General features: G+C 56.0%; 1 protein-coding gene across 4 annotated transcripts in view; it reads left to right on the top strand.

The window, feature by feature from the left end:
* The window catches only part of LOC135247902 (uncharacterized), a 33,038-nt gene that overhangs the window by 11,890 nt on the left and 2,830 nt on the right, over nt 1–18,318 (top strand). Inside the window, exons 10-20 of one of the 4 annotated variants that reach the window (XM_064321877.1) lie at nt 759–909; nt 1,093–1,153; nt 1,947–2,113; nt 4,587–4,846; nt 5,099–5,186; nt 6,906–6,983; nt 7,833–7,873; nt 8,117–8,200; nt 10,787–10,844; nt 16,296–16,369; nt 17,494–17,554. In XM_064321877.1, the coding sequence (XP_064177947.1) occupies nt 759–909; nt 1,093–1,153; nt 1,947–2,113; nt 4,587–4,846; nt 5,099–5,186; nt 6,906–6,983; nt 7,833–7,873; nt 8,117–8,200; nt 10,787–10,844; nt 16,296–16,369; nt 17,494–17,554 (1,123 nt within the window). Of the gene's footprint in view, nt 1–758; nt 910–1,092; nt 1,154–1,946; nt 2,135–4,586; nt 4,847–5,098; nt 5,187–6,905; nt 6,984–7,832; nt 7,874–8,116; nt 8,201–10,786; nt 10,845–16,295; nt 16,370–17,493; nt 17,555–18,318 lie in introns of all 4 variants that reach the window. The other 3 variants (XM_064321875.1, XM_064321876.1, XM_064321878.1) reach the window with 3 other exon arrangements.

Genomic DNA, 18,318 nt, shown 5'->3' with positions numbered 1-18,318 from the left:
ATGCCATCTATCTTTGTGCACCTCTTTTATGTGTCTGTTTGTTTGTCGGGGTTTCTCTTCGCGACTGTTAGGCCGGTAGTGGGGGAGGGCTCGTTTTTTTTTACCGCAGGAGCGATCATACTTTGGTTTCCCTGGAAGCTGATTCAAGGTCTGTGAAGAGAACAGCCTGCTGTGTTCCTCCATTGCTGATTGATTTGAAGGTTTCTTGTGCTTGACCACGTGGTCCCTTATTCTGGCCCAGTGCTGCTATTCCTAGCTAATGTGCTGTGAGCTGCGGTGATGCGTTTGGCCGCGGGCCGGGACGGTGTTGAGGAGTGCCGTGGCGGCATGACCCATCGTGGGGCTCGAGCCGCATGCAGTCGCCAGCTAGGGACGGGGGACTGCCGGATCCACTCGAAACCAGGGCGTCCCGCGTGGAGATGTAGAAATGTAGCCATCTCCCAGGCAGAGAAACGCACTACTCCAGGTTTGATTGCCATCTCCCAGTGTTTTTTGGAGATACTCTGACAACGAATGGCAAAAACGGACAGCCAGGACTCCAGCAGCATCAGAGTAGCATCGCTCGCGGTCTGCGTTCGGGGTGAACGACTCTGGAAACGAGACGAACGGCGGGTGCCTGCCACATTAGTTGACCGATGGCGGTTTTGAACCCACCCCCCCCCCCCCCCCCCCGTCGTCCTCGCTGCTACGCCCAGCCTACGGGGGGGGTGACGAGGGCAGTGCAGGTCGCTCACCGTCCCTTCACCCCCCTCAAACAGCAAAAGGCGGCCATGCAGGCGGAGCTGCGGCGGCTGGAGGAGATGATGGCGCTGGTGTCCGAGGCGCTGCAGAAGAAGGCGGACGGCTCCCAGGCGCGAGCGGCGGGGGGGACGGCGTCCCCGCACCACCCCGGCTCGGCGGCGCGGAGAGGTAGGGCCGGAGGGGGGGCCGGGGGCGTGTCGGAGACAGGAACAGCGAAACTCACTTATCTGTCCGCTGCAGTTTAATGAGCCTTCACGGCTTACAGGGAGTTTTTTTTTCCTTCCTTTTTTTTTTTTTAATTCTCCATCCCAGTTCTGTTGGCGTCCAGTAACCGCCCCGTTCTGCTTTCGGTAGGTCTGGACCACCACCAGAGCCGCCCGTGCAGCGACCGGACAGGAGAGGGGACCGCAAGGTAAACGCCGCCCGCTCACCCCCCCCCCCCCCGTTCGTCCGGCGCCACTCCCGGTGGCACGCGGGCCAATGAGAAAAGAGGCGCTCCCCGGCCAGGACTCCGCCGGCCAATCGGCAGCGGGCGGGGGGCCCCCGATTTCTCTCTTCGTGAACCGTGAGCAAAGTTCGGCGCGCCCGGAGCGCCATGCATCCTGGGAGACAGGCGGATAATCTCCCTAATGAAGCCGGGGCCCGCTCGCGCCGGGGAGAATAAAAAAGCCATTAGCGGCGGCGGCGGCGTATTTGTCATCCGGTGGCGCTTAAAGGGGAAAGTTTCGCGCCGCCGCGATCCGTCTCGCCGCGAGCGCGGCCCTCTGGGATAGGGGAGCGGAGGCTGGGAGAGCCGGCGTCGCGCCAGGCGCGGCTTTCGCCTCTCAGCGCCTCTTAACTTGAGTTAAGGGCTGAACACGGGGGCGCTCCGGTGGAGATTTACTGCGACGGGGCCCGTCCGCACCTGTTATGCGCCTCTGTTGCGACGGCTGGGCTCTCTCTGGTTGGAGCCCCACAGTCACTCATTGCACTCGCCCAGCCCGTTATCCTCCAGAGTAACGTCTTTTTTTTTTTTCACGAGCCAAAATGGCCGCACGTGCCGCGTGCCTCTTATCGGTCGCAGAACTCCGTCTCTGATCCGTCCACCTGCTCGCTTTCGCTTCAGAAGCACGTGCCTCTCTCCTGCCGAAAGCTGTTGGGATTGGTGGTCATGGGTGTCTTTTCTGTTCCTCCCCCCCACCCCCCCACCCCCCCCGTTTCCACAGGCACAAATCCTCGCCCCCGTCCGCGCTTTCTCCGGTCTCCTCCCCCGGCGCCAGGACCCTGAGGAGCGGTGGGGGGTTCACTTCACCTCCGCCCGCCCCCGGAGCGACGGCGGGCCCCAGCCCCACCCAGCCCGGCTCCGCCGAAGACCAGGGGAGGGTCGAGGCAGGTGAGGCCGGCTCGCTCGAGGGTGGGGCTCAGGGGGGAAGAGGGAAGAACGGGATGAAGGCTCGGAAGCAAGCCTGTCACGGAACTTGTGACAGAAAGAATAGTTTCAGGGTATACCATTGCGTCATAAGCAGGGCGTTGGCCTTTCTGCTGCCCTCTGCTCAGTTGCTGGTCGCCGTGAGCTCGCAGTCGTCTACAAGGGAAGTATGTAAACATGTCTCACGTGTCCCTCCTTGTGTCCCTGCTTTTGACGGGCGGCTTTCCCTGGCTCACGGCCACCCCTACCCCCCCCCCCCCCGCGCGGTCGGGCACCGGCGGCCATTATCAGGCTTAGAGCCGTGGGGGGGGGGGGAGCTGCTGACTCGGCTCTTCGGGGGCCCCATCGGCAATTATTCAGGGCGGCGGCGTTAAAATAAGCGTTGCCGCGGGAACGCGTCGGCGGGGGGGGGAAGCGCACTCGTTTCTCAGGGACCGCGAGGCGACGGCTTATCTTAATTCAATTTATTTCCGCCCCCCCCCCCCGCGGGGCGGTGAAAGGGCCGAGCGAGGGGCGGGTTCGAACATTTTCGCGGGGGAACGCGAAGGGCACCCGGCTCCTGGCGGCAGGCCCCGTGATTTATGGCCGCGCTTCGGCACCTGACACGCCTCCGCACCTCTCCCCTGTTACGCTTGACGACAAAATCCTAACAACATTTATTAAGAGAAGACACCAAGATTTATTTACCCCCTGCCTTTGCTTTTTTTTCTGTGGGCCAACAGGTAAAAAAAAAAAAAAGCGTAGGGCCCTCTGGGAGAAAAAGAGAAGGGTTTCTCTCTCTCAAGTGATGTTGTCCAACCGTTCAGTACCTTTCCACAGATACAAGCTTAGAAGATGATTCGCCAGGTGTGTGGTGTATCCACGCAGAACTTTGAATCCAGCCTAAGGGTACTGCCTCAGTGACTGCTGAGAAATATGCCATTTTGGAAATATTTCTAGAAGGTTCTACTCAAAATGGTTGCAGTGGGAGGCCTCTGGGATTGACTGTAATTAAGTAACTTCAGAACTCATACTTTTTTTTTTTTTTTTTTTTGGTTACAAGTATGAGGTGGCTACATTACATTTGATGACACAGACTGGCATTTAAAGATTTCACACTCTATCTGGGATCTTTTCAGGCTGTAGAAATGGAAAGGTGTAGCTTTTGAAAGGCGGCGTGCGATTAGTCGAGCGAGCGCCCGCACCCTGCCACCTCTGCTTTTGTGCACGTCTTATCGCCAGACTCGCCGCGTCCGTCCGTGTCTGCTTCAAAATGGCTCCGCGGAGTGTTCGCGCCGCCCCGGTGATGCTTTTAAATACGGCCGGGAAACTTTATTTTTTTTAAATGTCAGAGCTGTCAGACGTGCTTCTGAATGTATTTAAAGCAGAATGATGTGTTCTTTGTAGGCAGCTAATCCTTGATTCTGCCAGTGTCCCCACAAGGTTGTTGTTACAGCTGTGAGGGATGTGTCACTTGCCTTTCCTTCCAGGTTTTCCACGAGTAGCAATGCCGTCACGTCCGCTCGTACTGTGATTGGTTGAGAAAGTGAAGGACGGGTGGTCAATAGGCATGACCGTTCCCTGTAATTAAGACCGGTCCGCGTTCTCTGCTGAGCACCCAGTTTGTCACCCGCGTTAGGCACACAAGACCCAACAAGTCTTTTAATCAGCTTGAAACCACATTTTCTCCAGGCACCCCAGTCTTAAGAAATTCAGCGAGCATCAGAATTTTAACATTTAATGAGGCAATAATCGATTTTCGAGCTGTCGGAGTTAGCGGTTTGATCACAAGCTCTTTCGATTGGTAACGGCGATGCCTTGTTGGGAAGCTTGCGAGCCAAATATATTCATTAACTGAATACAGGACCTGCCGCTAACATGCTACAGAGCACCTGCAGGATGTTGTTCAGTGAAATTGCCTGCATACATTACCGTTATCTGTTAGCTTTAGCTGCTAGCATGGGTGCCGACGGGGCGGTTGCGTTCAGCGTGACGACGATTCTTCGAGACGTCCCTCGTCTCTTCCAAGTAACGCCCTCGGAGCTCCTGCCCAAATGGAGCAGGCGTCTCCCTGTGATTGTTGCAAAGTGTTGCAAACTGTTTTGAGTAAACGTGCTGTTCAGAGCAGACTCTTAGTGGAGCACAGCAAAAGTGGTTTTGCTCCTGAACCCACCCACCGCACTCCTGTCGGCTAGAATTACACCGTCCTCTTCCTCACTGGGCTGTTTGATCAACCACCTATCCCACACCCCCTCTCCTCACCCAACTGTTAAAGTTAGGTTGACTCTGACTCTAAACTCTAACCCTGAACCCAAACTGAGGGTTAACAATGGAGTGCGCCAATGGCTAGGCTAACTGGTTTCCTAAGAGAATCACTGAAGCCTATTATTTAGAGGTTTAGTGCACTTGCTGTTATTAGCCATGGACCCTGTCAGTCGTTAATTTATCTGTGGTCCAGCAGGGCGGCGCTGTAGCAGGAGGGGCAGGAGTCTGAGGAGCAGTGGAACAACGGGAGGAATCGCAGCCACCGTGGAGGAGTCGGCCCAGGATGAGGCGATTCACACCCGCGCGGCTGCACCCTCGTCAGGGTGCGAGGAGCGAGACCTCCCACCAGCAGGTGGCGTGCGTCCTGCCGTCGCGACCGCCAGTCCGGCTCAGAGGGGAACCACGCGGGGCAAGATGGTGCTGGTGGCATCAGGACTGAGCGCGGCCGAGCTGGTGAGGAAGAGCCTGTGACCCCCCCCCCTCTGGGGAGGCCCTACTCTCCCCTTCTCTTCCCTCTCTTCCATGACCTTCTGAGACACTCAAAACAAGCGCTCGTTTATTGAGTGACATTTGCGAAAAGGAAAAGGCTCCGGTTTGGCTCCGCCTCCTGCGTTGAGCGGCGTCCCCGAGAGCCGCGTTGGTCGCGCGGAACGAGCAGAACGAGCGGAGTGAGTGCGTCGGCTGATATTTACTTCCCCTTTCCAGTCGGTGGTGAAGAAGTTTTCGAAGAAGACGGGCGGCAGCCTGTCCCCGCAGGTGACCCCGGAGACCACCCACGTGATCATCGGGACGGGTGAGTCCGCCGCGCCGCCTGGAGGGCTCGACGCCGCCCCCGCCCGAACGCAGGTTGTGTGAGAAAAGAATCACGGAAACATCCGGAAAGTCGTTACTGTTACTGACCTTCTTAGCCAGTGGAAAAGCTGTACAGTTCTAGCTGAGCACTGTTACTGACCTTCTTAGGCAGTGAAAAGCTGTACAGTTCTAGCTGAGCACTGTATGACCTTAGGCAGAGCTGTACAGTTCGTGGTCTGAGCACCAGGCTAAGAAGAGAGGGTTGATTTAGGTCGAGTAGAAATCCTCATTCAAGGATGAAGACAGGCCGGCTGCTCTTTCCGGTGGTTCCTCATTATCCGCCAACAACGAACACCTGACCCTGCTTTCTTTCTTTAGTCTTTTTTTCTCTAGCGCATTAGTTAAGCCTCAACACTGTTCGGCACTGGCAAGGAACTACAGGTTCAATTTGGGGGAGGGGCGAAGGGCGGGTGGGGACAGGGTGCACCTCTCGCAGCCGTCCTTAAAGGCGGGAGTTTCCTCCGCGGCTCGAACCCGTCGCTAACAAGGGAGGTGTTAGCGTAGCCCGCGCCAGGCTCGTAACCCGCGGTCGGTGAGACGGATTAGCCGTCGTCCCGCTCGGCTCTTAAAGGAACGTTGAGATGTTTTTCCGTTTCTGAGACGTGCGCGGGCTCGGCTGGAACCGCTGTCTCGATGAACTTCGCCGTCGCGACTGATGGCTGTCGCCACGGCAGCGGCGGCGGCGCTAATGGCTTTTTAATTGTAAGCCTAATTGGCTGTGCAGCGGAGCAAGGGAGAAGCGCGTCCGCGCAGGTGGCGTCGGGATTCGTATTGTTTCGGGAGTTTCGGAGCGCAATCGGGAGACTTCAGTATGAAACGCCCGCTCGTACTGCATGTGACTCGGACCTGTCTGAATCAGCGGCTCGGGCCTCGATCCCGTCGCCGCGCGCGGTCGGCGCTTCTATAAACGGAAGCGGGTGGCGAAAGGGCGACTGTTCCGTGCCGCCGAGTCGTCGCCGAGCGACGTCGGCCCCCCCCCTCCGCAGGCTCGGTCTCCGCCCGAGGCCCTACCGGCGTGGCACAGATCAGGAGAAAATGCAAAATGGCCGAAGGGACTGGGACTGTGGAACGTTTAAATGGACAGCTGGGATTCAGAACCGGGTTTTAATTGCACAGACGACTTGTGGGAGTTTTATAGAGTCCAGACAGATGTGGGGGGGGAGGAAGGAAAGTTTATGGGGTCCAGATAAGGTAAAAGAAAATGGCCCATATCAAAGCTGCATTGAGTGAATCAGAGAAGTATGAAGAGGGGAAAAAGACTGATTGGGCGCCAGCAGTCATTTGGTGGATACGATATTTTTCAGCGCTTATACCAGAATCTCGCTCAGTGTGCGTGGATGTTCTCTTCATTGGCGCAATGCATTCTGGGTATTATTTACGCAGTTAGAAATGTCATTGGCACACAAACAGACACTCTCTGGCGACTAACAGAGCTGCTTTGTTGGGTGGGCTTTGTGAGGTTTGCATTGATCTGTGTGCTTGTGTGTGTGTGTGTGTGTGTGTGTGTGTGTGTGTCTGTGTGTGTGTGTCTGTCTGTGTGTGTGTGTGTGTGTGTGTGTGTGTGTGTGTGTGTGTGTGTGTGTGTGTGTGTGTGTGTGTGTCTGTGTGTCTGTGTGTGTGTGTGTGCGTGTGTGCACGCACATATTTCTGCATCCTGCAGATGAGAACCTGGTGTGCGAGCGGACTCTGAAGTACTTCCTGGGAATCGCGGCGCGGAAGTGGGTGGTGAGTTTCCAGTGTGAGTACACCACAGCCCCTGACAGCTGGGCTCTCATTGCTTGAAGTCTTTGAATTGTCTTTAATCTTTTCTTATCCTCCGTTTCCAGTGGTGGGGAGTATTGTGTTACAAGCACTCGAGTGCACACACTTAAGTCGATTTTGGAGGGATTTGTGTTTTTTTTTTTTTTGGAGCATTTTCTGCAGATAATGCTTTTTCTTTTACTCGAGTACATTTTTAAGGAAGGTTTTTTTTTTTTTTACCAGTCACTCGGGACCTTTTGTACAAGGAGATGGGATTTACAATGACTACCTCCTGTCCTCCGCAGAGCAGTCATGCCTGCACTTGGCCTGTAATTACTGCATTTTACATGTCACCGCAGTACTAATGGTGGACAGAGTAACTAGCGAATGAAGAGGGAGGGAAATAAACCCAATGCATCTGAACGTCTCGTTCAGTCCTGCGCTCGTGTCGGAGACGGAAACGCGCAAAGTGTCAAAATAAGAGTCCTCGGTGAATGAGAGTACCTAATTTACAAAGGAACTCACAATAGCCTTGATTTCGATCTTGCTGTATTAAATAGGGGGTATTTTGTTTTTGTTTGTTAAATGCTGGCAATTCAGCATTCTGCATTCTTGCACAATTACGATAAACAACAATTAAGGAAATTGAAGGAAACACGTTTTCCTTTTTTAATAAACAACAATTAAGAAGATTGAAGGAAATGTTTTTTTTTTACAGTTTTTTCACTTTCCCAAAAAATGTAAATGCGGTAGTCAAATGCACACATTTGCCCACTGCTCTGTTTTTGTGCAGGTTGCAGGTCATGCGCGTGTCATTAGTGTTCATGCTGGGGCTTTGTCTACACAGGGCTTGTGGAGTGCTTCAATCAAGGGAAGGTCCTGAATGAAGTGAGTTCTCCCCCCCCTCCCCCCCCCCCCCACAAACACCTCTGAGAACAGAAGTGAGGCTCTTTCAGCAGTTGTTTAGCCTCCTTAGTGAAGCCGTGTTGGAAGCTACGGGCTGAGGAGGCTGACTTGGGGCAGCAGGGTGCTTACTCGCGTGCAGGCGGTGCCTGATGTGGCGGGCACGGGACCTGACTCGGCGAGGCCAGGCGGTGCACTGACTGACGCGCTGTGTTTCCGGTGCCTCAGGCGGAGTTCGAGGTGCGGGGAGACGTGGTGAACGGGCAGCGCCACCAGGGACCCATGAAGGCCCGCGGCACTGGGGACCGGCAGGTGAGTGGGGGGAGTCGAGCGGCCTCTTCTTCCAGGCTAACGCCTCTCCTTCTGCGAGCCTGGCCAAAAGCAGTGCGGTTTCCAAGGGATAAACCAACGCAATCTTACGGCCAACGCACTCTGGGTTGTACCCGATATCTTCTGACCAATCGCATCAGTTCGGTGAAGGCGGGGCTATGGTGACGTGGCCAGTCGAACCAGTGATTTCGGTGTGAGCTGTAAGACGCAGGGAAGCGGTTGAATGAAGCGTGCCGTGCGTCAGGTACATCACATCTCTCTCAAGGCTAACGTGGGCGCGTATGCTGAGGAAACTATGGACGGCTACCGTTCTTGTCCTCTCTGCATCTCGGATTTGGAAAGCGTAGTTGCCGGCAGTTCGGGACGGCGGCCTTTCGCGAAACGGCGTCCTTTGGCGGAATCCGCGCGGCGAAGCCGGTGATCCTTTCAGCCCCTCGGCCGCGTGGTCGTTTTTCTCCGGCCGCCCCTGACCGCTGAAACACCCCCGCCTGGCCAGAGGAGGCTGCCTTTGAGCTGGAGCTTCACGCGCTGCTTGGAGCGGACACAGGTGGGGAGACAGAAGTGTGTCAGACAGAGAGCCATCCTCCACTCCTGAGAGGAGCACTCAGGAATAAGCGCCCGCCCGTGATTAATTAATGACGAGTAAGAGGAGCGTCCTTAACCGAGCCATTACGCCCCCCAGCCCCCCTCCCCCCACCAAACACACGCACACGCACACGTACACACACACCCGCACACGCACACATTCACTCACATACACACCCACACACCCACGCACACGCACACACACACACACACACACACACACACTCACTCACACGTACACACACACACGTACGCACACACAGGCACTCATACACACGCACACACATACACACACACACACACACACACATACACGCACACACACTCTCACTCTCACACACACACACACTCACTCTCCACACACACACTCACTCTCTCACACACACACACACACACTCACTCTCACACACACACACACACACACACACACACACACACGCCCTTGCCGCCACGGCCGGCAGCCAGCTGTTGAGCGTGACCGCGGCACAGCCGTAGCGGCCTCGGCAGGGTCCGTCAGCCCGGGCGGGGACGACAGACGCCGGGACCCCTCCTCTCGTCCCGTCCCTGCCGGGGCGCGCCCCTGTAAATCCGGGGGGCTGAGGGGGGGCGGGGGTTGTGGGGGTGACAGCGGGAGCGACGTGTGAGAATTAAAACCCGCTCAGCCTCCTGCTCTTCGCCCAACGGGCGCGTGAAAGGCGCGGACGTTCCGCCGGGCCTTTGAAACGTTCGTGTAATGGCTTCCTTTGAAGCGCTAATTGAATTATCCTGTCATTTCAGGCCTATTAGGAGCGTAATCGCTGTTTTTCTACCTGGTGGAATTCGGACGGCCCGGCCCGGTGCATCCCCTTGTCAGGTCTCCCCGTGTTGGGGAGAAAGGCTGAGAAACGCTAAGACGTGTTAATCGATCGGCGTCGTCTGCGTTTTCCGCAAAGGGAACGATAATGCGGAGCGAGCCGTGGCGAAGGTTTCTGACGACCTCCTGTTAACATTACCTGAAGACACAGGGAAGCATCTAAATTGGAAATCTGTAATTTAGTTTTTTGTTTTTTTTCCTCTTCGTTCAGACGGAGACCTGGAGCTAAAATTCGCCGCGGAAGAGAAGGGCGCCCGTGTGAGCTATCGAGCGCTTGCTCAACATAGGGCTATTTTTTTTTAGCTCGGATTAGCTCAGTTGTTTTTTATATCCGGACAATGGCAGATAACTCTGATCGCCTGGAATCTGGAGACGGAGCGGAGGTGTCGATGGAGGACAGAACTGGATCTGGGGGGGGGGGGGCGACGGGGGGGCTCAGTTCCTGTTTGCTGCGGAGCTGAACGGCGTCTCCCTCGCCAGCTGCAGGAAGTGCAGCTGCGCAGATGAGCGCGCGGCGTCGCGTGCGAAGGCCCCCCCGCTCGGGGCCCCCCGAGGGCCGGCGATGCGGCCACGGATCGTTTCTGCGGCTGTCTCTGTTCGGCCGTTTGGATGGTAAAACCAGAGGAACTGGGGGGCACGGGAAGCTCCAGAGAGCGCGCTCAGTGCGCGTTTGGGAAAGGGGGGGGTGTCGGGGGGGTGCACGAAAGCATCCAGACCGCTGCTGTTCTCCTTTCGGCCTGAGGAGTAACTCCCAGCATTAGCAGCGCTACATTTAGCAGGCTCCGTATTCTAATGAGGGATGAGCACTGGACTTGGGACCATCATGTGTCTGCCCAATGTGTACTGAAATGATCGTGTGTGCCCAAAACACTAACAACAGCCAATCTCTCTCTTGCCCTCCCTCTCCCCTACCCCTCTTTCTTTCTCTCTCTCCCACTCTCTCTCTCCCACACTCCCTGTTTCCCTCTTTCCATCTTCCTCTTTCCCTTCTCTGTTTCCCCCCTCCTTTCCCTCTCCCTTCTTCTCTCCCTTTCTCCCTCTTTCCTTCTCCATCCTTCTCTCCCTCCATTCCTCTCTCTCTCCCTCCCTCCCTCCCTCTCCCTCCCTCCCTCTCTGTCCCTCTCCTGCAGCTGCTGATGAGAGGCTACGAGGTCTGCTTCCGGGGCTCCTTCACAGATATGACCACAGGTACTCGGCCGCCCACGCGCCCTCCCGTAGCTCGCCAGCGGCCCGCGTGAGGTCCGGCTCTGCTGACCCGCTCTCTCATCAGCGCTCTCCCAGATAAGAGCCCTCCCGCAGAGCTCCGATGATCGTTCGGTCTCCCCGTTGCCTGTTTTTCCCCTTCCTTTTCATCATCTTCTAAATTAGGCAATTTCGCTTTCTCTTATTCGTGAGTAATGACACTGACTTTCTCTGATTTGTACATTTAGGACATAATTCATCTGTAAGCCTGCGGATCTGTTAGCAGACGCTCTTATCCGGAGCAATTTGCGGAAGTGGAGAGCGTCAGCATTACTCTCAGGAATGCAAAATAACAATACCACCAGGAAGGGGAGGAAGGCCCATTTATAATCAATAAGTGTAACCGTAGCTGGACAGACATCCGATTAGTACTTTAAAATCCTCTACCTGGACCCTAATGTGCTCAGTGTGGGCACTCACACGCATACACACACATCCGCACACACATGCACAAACGGACACCGGCACAAATAAGCGCACACACACACACCCACTCAAGCGCACAGGCACACACACACACACACACACAAATACACAAACACACGAACAGATACACACACACACACACACGCAAGCAGATACAGACACAAACGAGCGCACAGGCACACACGCAGACACACATACACACACACATGCAAACACGCAAACAGATACAGACACAAACAAGCGCACAGGCACACACACAGACACAACACACACCACACACACACACACACACACACACACACAGACACACGAAGACCGGACCTCAGTACTCTCCTTTTATGGAGGGGACTTCTCCTCCAGAGAGGAGGGCTCTGTTATCTAGTCTGTGCAGCAGAGCGGGTGGCCTTCAGGAGCCGCTCCGCTGCCTGACCGTCCGGCCTGGAGAGACCGCACGGGGGGGGCGGAAAGGGGAGAAACGTGACCTCCGCCTCGCGGTTTTCCCGCCACGTGGAGGGGGGGCCACAGCCTCCCTTTACTATGCTGCAGGTAGCCGTCGCTGCGTTGGTGACTTTGGATAATGAATCCTTTAATTAGGCTCCCCTCTCTCCGCCTTTGGCTAGGCTAATGAAACAAGATAATCAACAATGACTGCAGACACCAATAAAGGAGCCTTGGCATGTAAGATAAGCGCTCAAATTAATACTGGAACATCCCCCTACCCACCCAAGACTGAGAGGAGAGGCACATGGGGGCGAGCTGTGTCACCCAGAAGATGGCGGCTGCGAAAGGAGCGGCGTCGCTCCTCAAGGCCGTAATTAACGTTGCCGGTACGACGCGCCGTTCAGCTGGGAAAACTTCCGCGCCGTGAGCCACTTATCTGGAGTGGATCCTCGGTTAACCGCGGAAGCGCCCCTGGAACCCTCCCAAGCGGACTGGACTGCGCGTGGGGGAAACAGGGGCTGAGACGGGAGGTTGGAGGCCGTAGCGTTAGCGCTCGAGCTAGCAGGCTCGCTCGCCGTCACCCAGCTAGAGGCGGAGCTGACATTCTCGCTCTGAAAGGCATTCTGGTATTCTGATTCTTTTTGATCAGTGTGCAAACCGAACAAGTTTTGAACAAAGTGTGCTGTGTTTGGATTTCGGGTTCTTAATGGGTGATTTAATTTGGCGTGTATCGATAGACGTCACCTAGCTACTCGAGAAGTGTGCTGCTGTTGCCAAGGTTGCAAATCAAGTAGCTAGTATTTAACTTTATAATTTAATTCTCTTTGTGGAGGTATGTAGAAGGATATATAAAAAGTACTGTTATTAAACTTGCAAGGCTGCCTGCCGACGTGAATCCCTTTTTTTCCTTTTTTGATGGAGCACTCCCATAAAATTTAGCCTCCCCTCTCTCTCCGTTTCCTCACATCAGCAAACGCACGGCGTAGCGTCAGCCTTCCCCCAGAACCTGTTCCGGAAGGTGACATTGACCGCCGCCTGGACCGCAGAGGCCGAGCGCGTCCTCACCGCTCGGTTCAGCAACGCGATGAATTTAGTCGGCCGCCGTTCGTCTTTGCGTTGGTTCATCGCTCCCCCGTGATTGGCCCTCGAGCTGTTTGCACGCAGCGGACGTGGCCTCGGGATACGGGACCGGTTGTTAACACCTGTATAATGAGCTTATACAAACGTCCGCACCCGCGGAGGGCTTACGCATTTTAATTAGCGCCGATTTCTAAGAGCGCGCCTTTAGGCGTTGGGGGGTGGGGGGGGAACAAAGGTGATGTTAATTTATGTAAAGCTACTCTGGTCCTCGGCTTGGCAAGGTGCTTTGAATGAATATCCCTCGAGAAAGGATTCAGAAATCCCCGCCGCCCCGCCATTCTCCTGGAGTTCGTGTCCTGCGGTCCGGAGATATCGATTTGTAGTTGTGAAAAATTCTTCTGGAAAATGGGGGGGGGGGAAGAACGGAGAACAGGGAGCGGCGGAGGGGAGAAACCTCGCGACACGGCACATTAACCCATCGCCCGTCTCTTTACCGCCATCTCTTTTTTTTAAAAACGGTATCCAGGGCAACGGCGGGAAGAGCGTAGCCCCGGCTGAAGGCAAACGAGGCTCCGGTGAGCCGACTCCGCGCCATCAGATAAATCTCTCACCCCCGAAGCGGCGAGCGCCCTTGAGGCTAAGTACACCGGGGGCGCTAAGGACCGTAAATTCCGGCTCGACCGCGCTTTTATGGACTTTAATGATATTAATATTGACCTCGCGTTTCCGTTTCGTCTCCCCGACGGGTGGCTGCGAGGCTCTCCGTGGGAATGGGGCGGAGGTCGTCTTACGATCTCCTCACGGAGAACGTAATGGGGTTCCGGCGCCGAGGCCTGTTCCCTAATCCGGGCCGCGCGAAACGACGACGGGTTCTCCCTCCTAACCCCGAGGTCTGAATTAAGACGCCTTGCGAAGCGTACCGGTGGACATCTCCCACAATGCATCTGGGCCCAAGGACCCTCACGGCTGAGAACGCTCCCTTCCAGAGAAAAGGGAAGCTGCGCGGTGTTCGTAAGCGCGCCGGGCGTGTCCGCTCCGGGGCGTCGATGTTTAATTTAGCGGGCTCCTCTGCGCGCCGCGATTCTTTGGGGAGCCCACGTCAAGCGCACGTGCGGTCGGGGGGAGTTATTTTCGAGGCGCTCGGACGTTCCGCGCTCGGTGAGCTGTAGTCCCGTGGATCGATGGAGGCTCCTTTAATGGCTCACCCGGCTGGTCTCGGGGAAGCGGACGCGGTCGAGAGGCCCTCTCCTCTTCCGCCGAGGGTTTTCTCCGCAGGACGCTCATTCATTATTCATCCGCCTGCTCATCCCGCTCTGTGTCACGGGCGAGGATATCATTTTTAAAAAAGCAGGCGGGCTGTGTGCGTATAGCGGATCAAGTGTCACGCAGTTAAGGAGCGTGCACAGTCTGCTTCGTAGGGTTTCGTACCAGGCGGATCATTTTAGTGGTAAAGGACAAAAAAAAGAGCACTTTCAGTTTAAAAATATACTTTGATCTATATGACAAGGAAAGCCTTTTGTTTGGATGTTTTCCTTTCCCCTTAATGGGGTGCAGTGCGTTCCTGTCTAGTACCATAGAGCTCAAACTCAACCCCGAGGGCTCCTGTGTGTGCTGTTCTTCGTTAGAGCCGATGTCTCGCTCTGTTAAGTTTGCCGAATGCGTCGTTTAAGTTCTTTCATCATTTGTTCCTTGAACTTGTTAGCGCAGTGCAGATTTGGCTTGTTATCATTTACTTTGTCTTCAGATTCCTTATTATCTACCAAATGGTTAGTTTTTTTGTGTCCACACATTCACCAGTCATAAGCCTATTGATTCACCCCAGTGAATTTGATCAGATAAAAAAATGTTTTGCCTCATTTCATGTAATGCTCTGCGATGTGGCACAATAAGCACAATGTAAACATGAGACTTTTATTCTTCGTGGCTGTTTTTGACATAATGTAGCTTAAGAGGGTAAGTAATTCCTCGAAACATGAAATGCATCTAATTAAGAAAACGATTAAATTCAAAAGATAAATGGACTGCATAAGCTTTATCAGCTTAAATTGATGCCTTCTGCAGAGCAGTTGGGTTAGGTGTCTTGTCAGGACACTCGACACCCAGGGGTTTTAACGGCACTCTGATGCAGACAGTACCTCTGGCATGTCCCCGGATTCGGAATTCTGGGATGTTTGTGTTGGAATGAAGCCATGGCCAGGTAGACGGAGTTTGAGAGCCACTGCCATAGAGGAGCTGAAAGCTATAAGACTGTGAACCAAGTACAAAAGCAAGTCGCTCCAGTCTTCTCACTCTTCAAGGGTCTTCATCCATCACTGTCCAGTAGGCACTTTGGATGAAGAATCCTGTCAGAATTGGACCCATGTCCCCTCTCACATAACTTAGCTTCCCCATTGATCCACAGTGACACATCGCTGTCCATTTGGGGCATCTGGCAGCACTGGGGAATGGAATAAGTACTGCCAGCACTGTGCATCACGTGAGTTTGGCATCAAAGGGGAGGATGGGATTCTGCCAGTACACCTAGTGTCCACCTGGGGGAGCTGTTCTGCCCTTGGCAGTGCTAGCCATCCCTTCGCAGTAGCTGTGAGCTGAGCACGTGCGCAGGTCTGCTGTTCTGAGATCACCAGTCAGCGCTGCTGCCACGTAATTGCGCTCCCTGTGCTGAGCGACAGGCCCATTGTTCCCAGCGGCAGCCGCAGCGCAGCGAGTCGCATCGCGCTAGTTTGGGGACAGTAATCCGGCCGCCATCGTCCGAGACCGCACGGGGCAGAGTTCCCCTCGCTCACAGCCTTACGGTCCTCACAAGTGTTGTTCTTTTGCCTGTGTCTGTGTGTCTGTGTGTTTGTCACCACAGAGGTTTCAGGGGTTTGGGGGGGGCGGGGGGGGCATTGTTGTCTGTAATCGCTTCACTGGGCTCAGCTGCTTCCCGACCCCCCTCCCCCTCCCGTCCATCGATCCGTCGCTGCCTTCGCGGCCGAGGGACGGACGGAAGGACGGCGAGAGAGAGAGCGAGCGTGATGAGAACGCGCAGGGCGCGCTCGGGTCCGACAGTGGTTACGGGTGGCCTGTCGATCGTTTCTCCGCGGGGGGGAATCCGGAAGCTCACCGGGAGATTACAGGCGTGAGCGGAGACCCGTCCTGGAGAGCAGCGTCCAGCTCGCCGTCTTTAGGCCCGGATCGGTCGCTGGGTCGCAGCCCTTTGGCAGCGCGCTCTCTCAGCGCTAGGTTAGCTTATTGTTTACCAGCTGCACTGAGCTAGCGCCCGTGCGTCTGCGTGGAGGAGCGGGGGGTCGGACGTGCAGCAGTCCTACACGTGTTGGAGCCTACAGGGGCTGGGTGTGGGTTCGGTGTGGGGCCTGCCCGGTGCACTCAGCAGCACGCGGGCTGCCTGACGTTGGGCCGTCTGAGGCCAGCTGTCTGAAGGCCGGTCTGTGTGCTCCTGCCCCACAGGTCAGATGGAGTGGATGGCGGAGCTGTGCGGGGCCAAGGTGGTGAAGGACCCCCTCCTCTTCACCGGCAAGCAGGTGAGACGAACCCCTCCCCCCGTGGCCTCCCTCTTCCCCTCCCCCCCTCGTTCGCTCCTCTGCCTCCCTCTCCTCTGACAACCCCCCACCCCCCCCCCCCACCCCCGCGCTCCGCCCGCCTCCTCCCGCCCACCGCCCCCGCCCTCTTCCCGCCACTCTTCTGAATCTGGCGCGTCTGGCGGGGGAAGGCTGCACTTAGCGGTAATGACTGTTTGTCGACGTCGGTTGAAAAGCGAGCCGAGCGCCGGTGGGCCGCCCGCCCGTTTTTTCCCGCCGTAGACGCTGTTCCAGGCCCGACCCGACGGCTTCCGCCGCGCCGGATTTAGCCGGCGCCAAAACCTACGCTCCGCATTCTGGCAAACCCCGGCAAAGTTGCTAAGCCGATCGCTTAAGGCGAAGATGCTTTTTTGGGGGTTTTTTTTTTTTCTTTGCGGGTTTTGTTTGTTTGCATTACTATTTAAATTCATTACGCCCAAACAAATTCGCCTGGCATTCATCAGTGACTGGGCGCATTTGCATTTAGATGTTCGTCGTGACGGTGAGAAAACAATCGAGAAAGCAGATTAATAAAAGCAAGTCGAAAAGTAAATGGATGTTTTTTTTGTTTTGTTTGGGTTTTTTTTTTTTTTTTTTGCTCATTCAAATGTTTCCAAGTAAAGGAGTAGGGGAGGGGGGGAGAGTCATTTATATCTTACTGGGGTGTTTATTTTTAATGTTGAAATTGGACCGAGTCAAAGGAGCTGATTTCAGCTCGCGCTGCATGGTGAAATCGGCGACTCCAGAGAGAACGGGGGAAAACGGGCCTAATGGCTCACTGGCGTGTTTGACGAGTCGTCTTTATTTTAAAGGCTGAAGATCTGGAAGGCGTTGCCAGATCTTTCCGCTGCCGAACCGCACCGGCAAAATTGCTCTCATCCAAGTTGGTGGCCGTGCTTTTATTTTGTACGCTTGCGCTTATGTCTGAAACTGGCGCTGTATTCGAAGCTTTTGTACCTTTAGCGAAGTGAAAGGAGACAATAGCTTACGATGTGCTCAGTGCTGCAGCCAACTCTCGTTGTGCCTTAGTAGGAACTGGATGCTGTTGATTCTGAATGGGTTCCTCACCAGTGCTTCCTGTTTCGCAGAAGTCCACTCAGCTGGTGGTGGTGCAGCCCGACGCTGAAGAGTCCCACGCATGCTACAGAGGTGAGCTGGGCGGGGGCGGGGCCTGTGTCCGTGGCTCGCGGGCTCGTGGGGAGTGGTCGCGGCAGCCCCCCGCCCCCGGGGGACAGGAGGGTAACCTGGGGGTAGCGCCTCTCGCCGTACGTCCAGTTTACCGAGCGTCCGTCTTCAGGGGGGCGGGGTTATTTATGCGCACGACGGGGCCCGGAGGCTGTGAGGGTTAAAGAGAGAGAGGGCGGGCGAACGGCAGGCCTCGATTCTCCCCCCCGCCGCGTATTCAACGCGCCCTTTCCCCTTCCGAGCGCCGGCCGCGCCCGCTAGAGGTAAGGAGCTGGAGCTGCTCGCGCGGCGCTGCTCTCCCGGGGACAGGTCCGCTCCGAGCGTTCAGGCTGGTCCAGCGGCGCTGCTCTCCCGGGGACAGGTCCGCTCCGAGCGTTCAGGCTGGTCCAGCGGCGCTGCTCTCCCGGGGACAGGTCCGCTCGGACCGTTCAGGCTGGTCCAGCGGCGCTGCTCTCCCGGGGACAGGTCCGCTCGGACCGTTCAGGCTGGTCCAGCGGCGCTGCTCTCCCGGGGACAGGTCCGCTCGGACCGTTCAGGCTGGTCCAGCGGCGCTGCTCTCCCGGGGACAGGTCCGCTCGGACCGTTCAGGCTGGTCCAGCGGCGCTGCTCTCCCGGGACAGGTCCGCTCGGACCGTTCAGGCTGGTCCAGCGGCGCTGCTCTCCCGGGGACAGGTCCGCTCGGACCGTTCAGGCTGGTCCAGCGGCGCTGCTCTCCCGGGGACAGGTCC

Source organism: Anguilla rostrata, chromosome 2, assembly GCF_018555375.3.
Source record: "Anguilla rostrata isolate EN2019 chromosome 2, ASM1855537v3, whole genome shotgun sequence".
Taxonomy (NCBI): Eukaryota; Metazoa; Chordata; class Actinopteri; order Anguilliformes; family Anguillidae; genus Anguilla; species Anguilla rostrata.
Note: the sequence above shows the minus strand (reverse complement) of the source record. Positions and strands in the feature narration are given on the sequence as shown.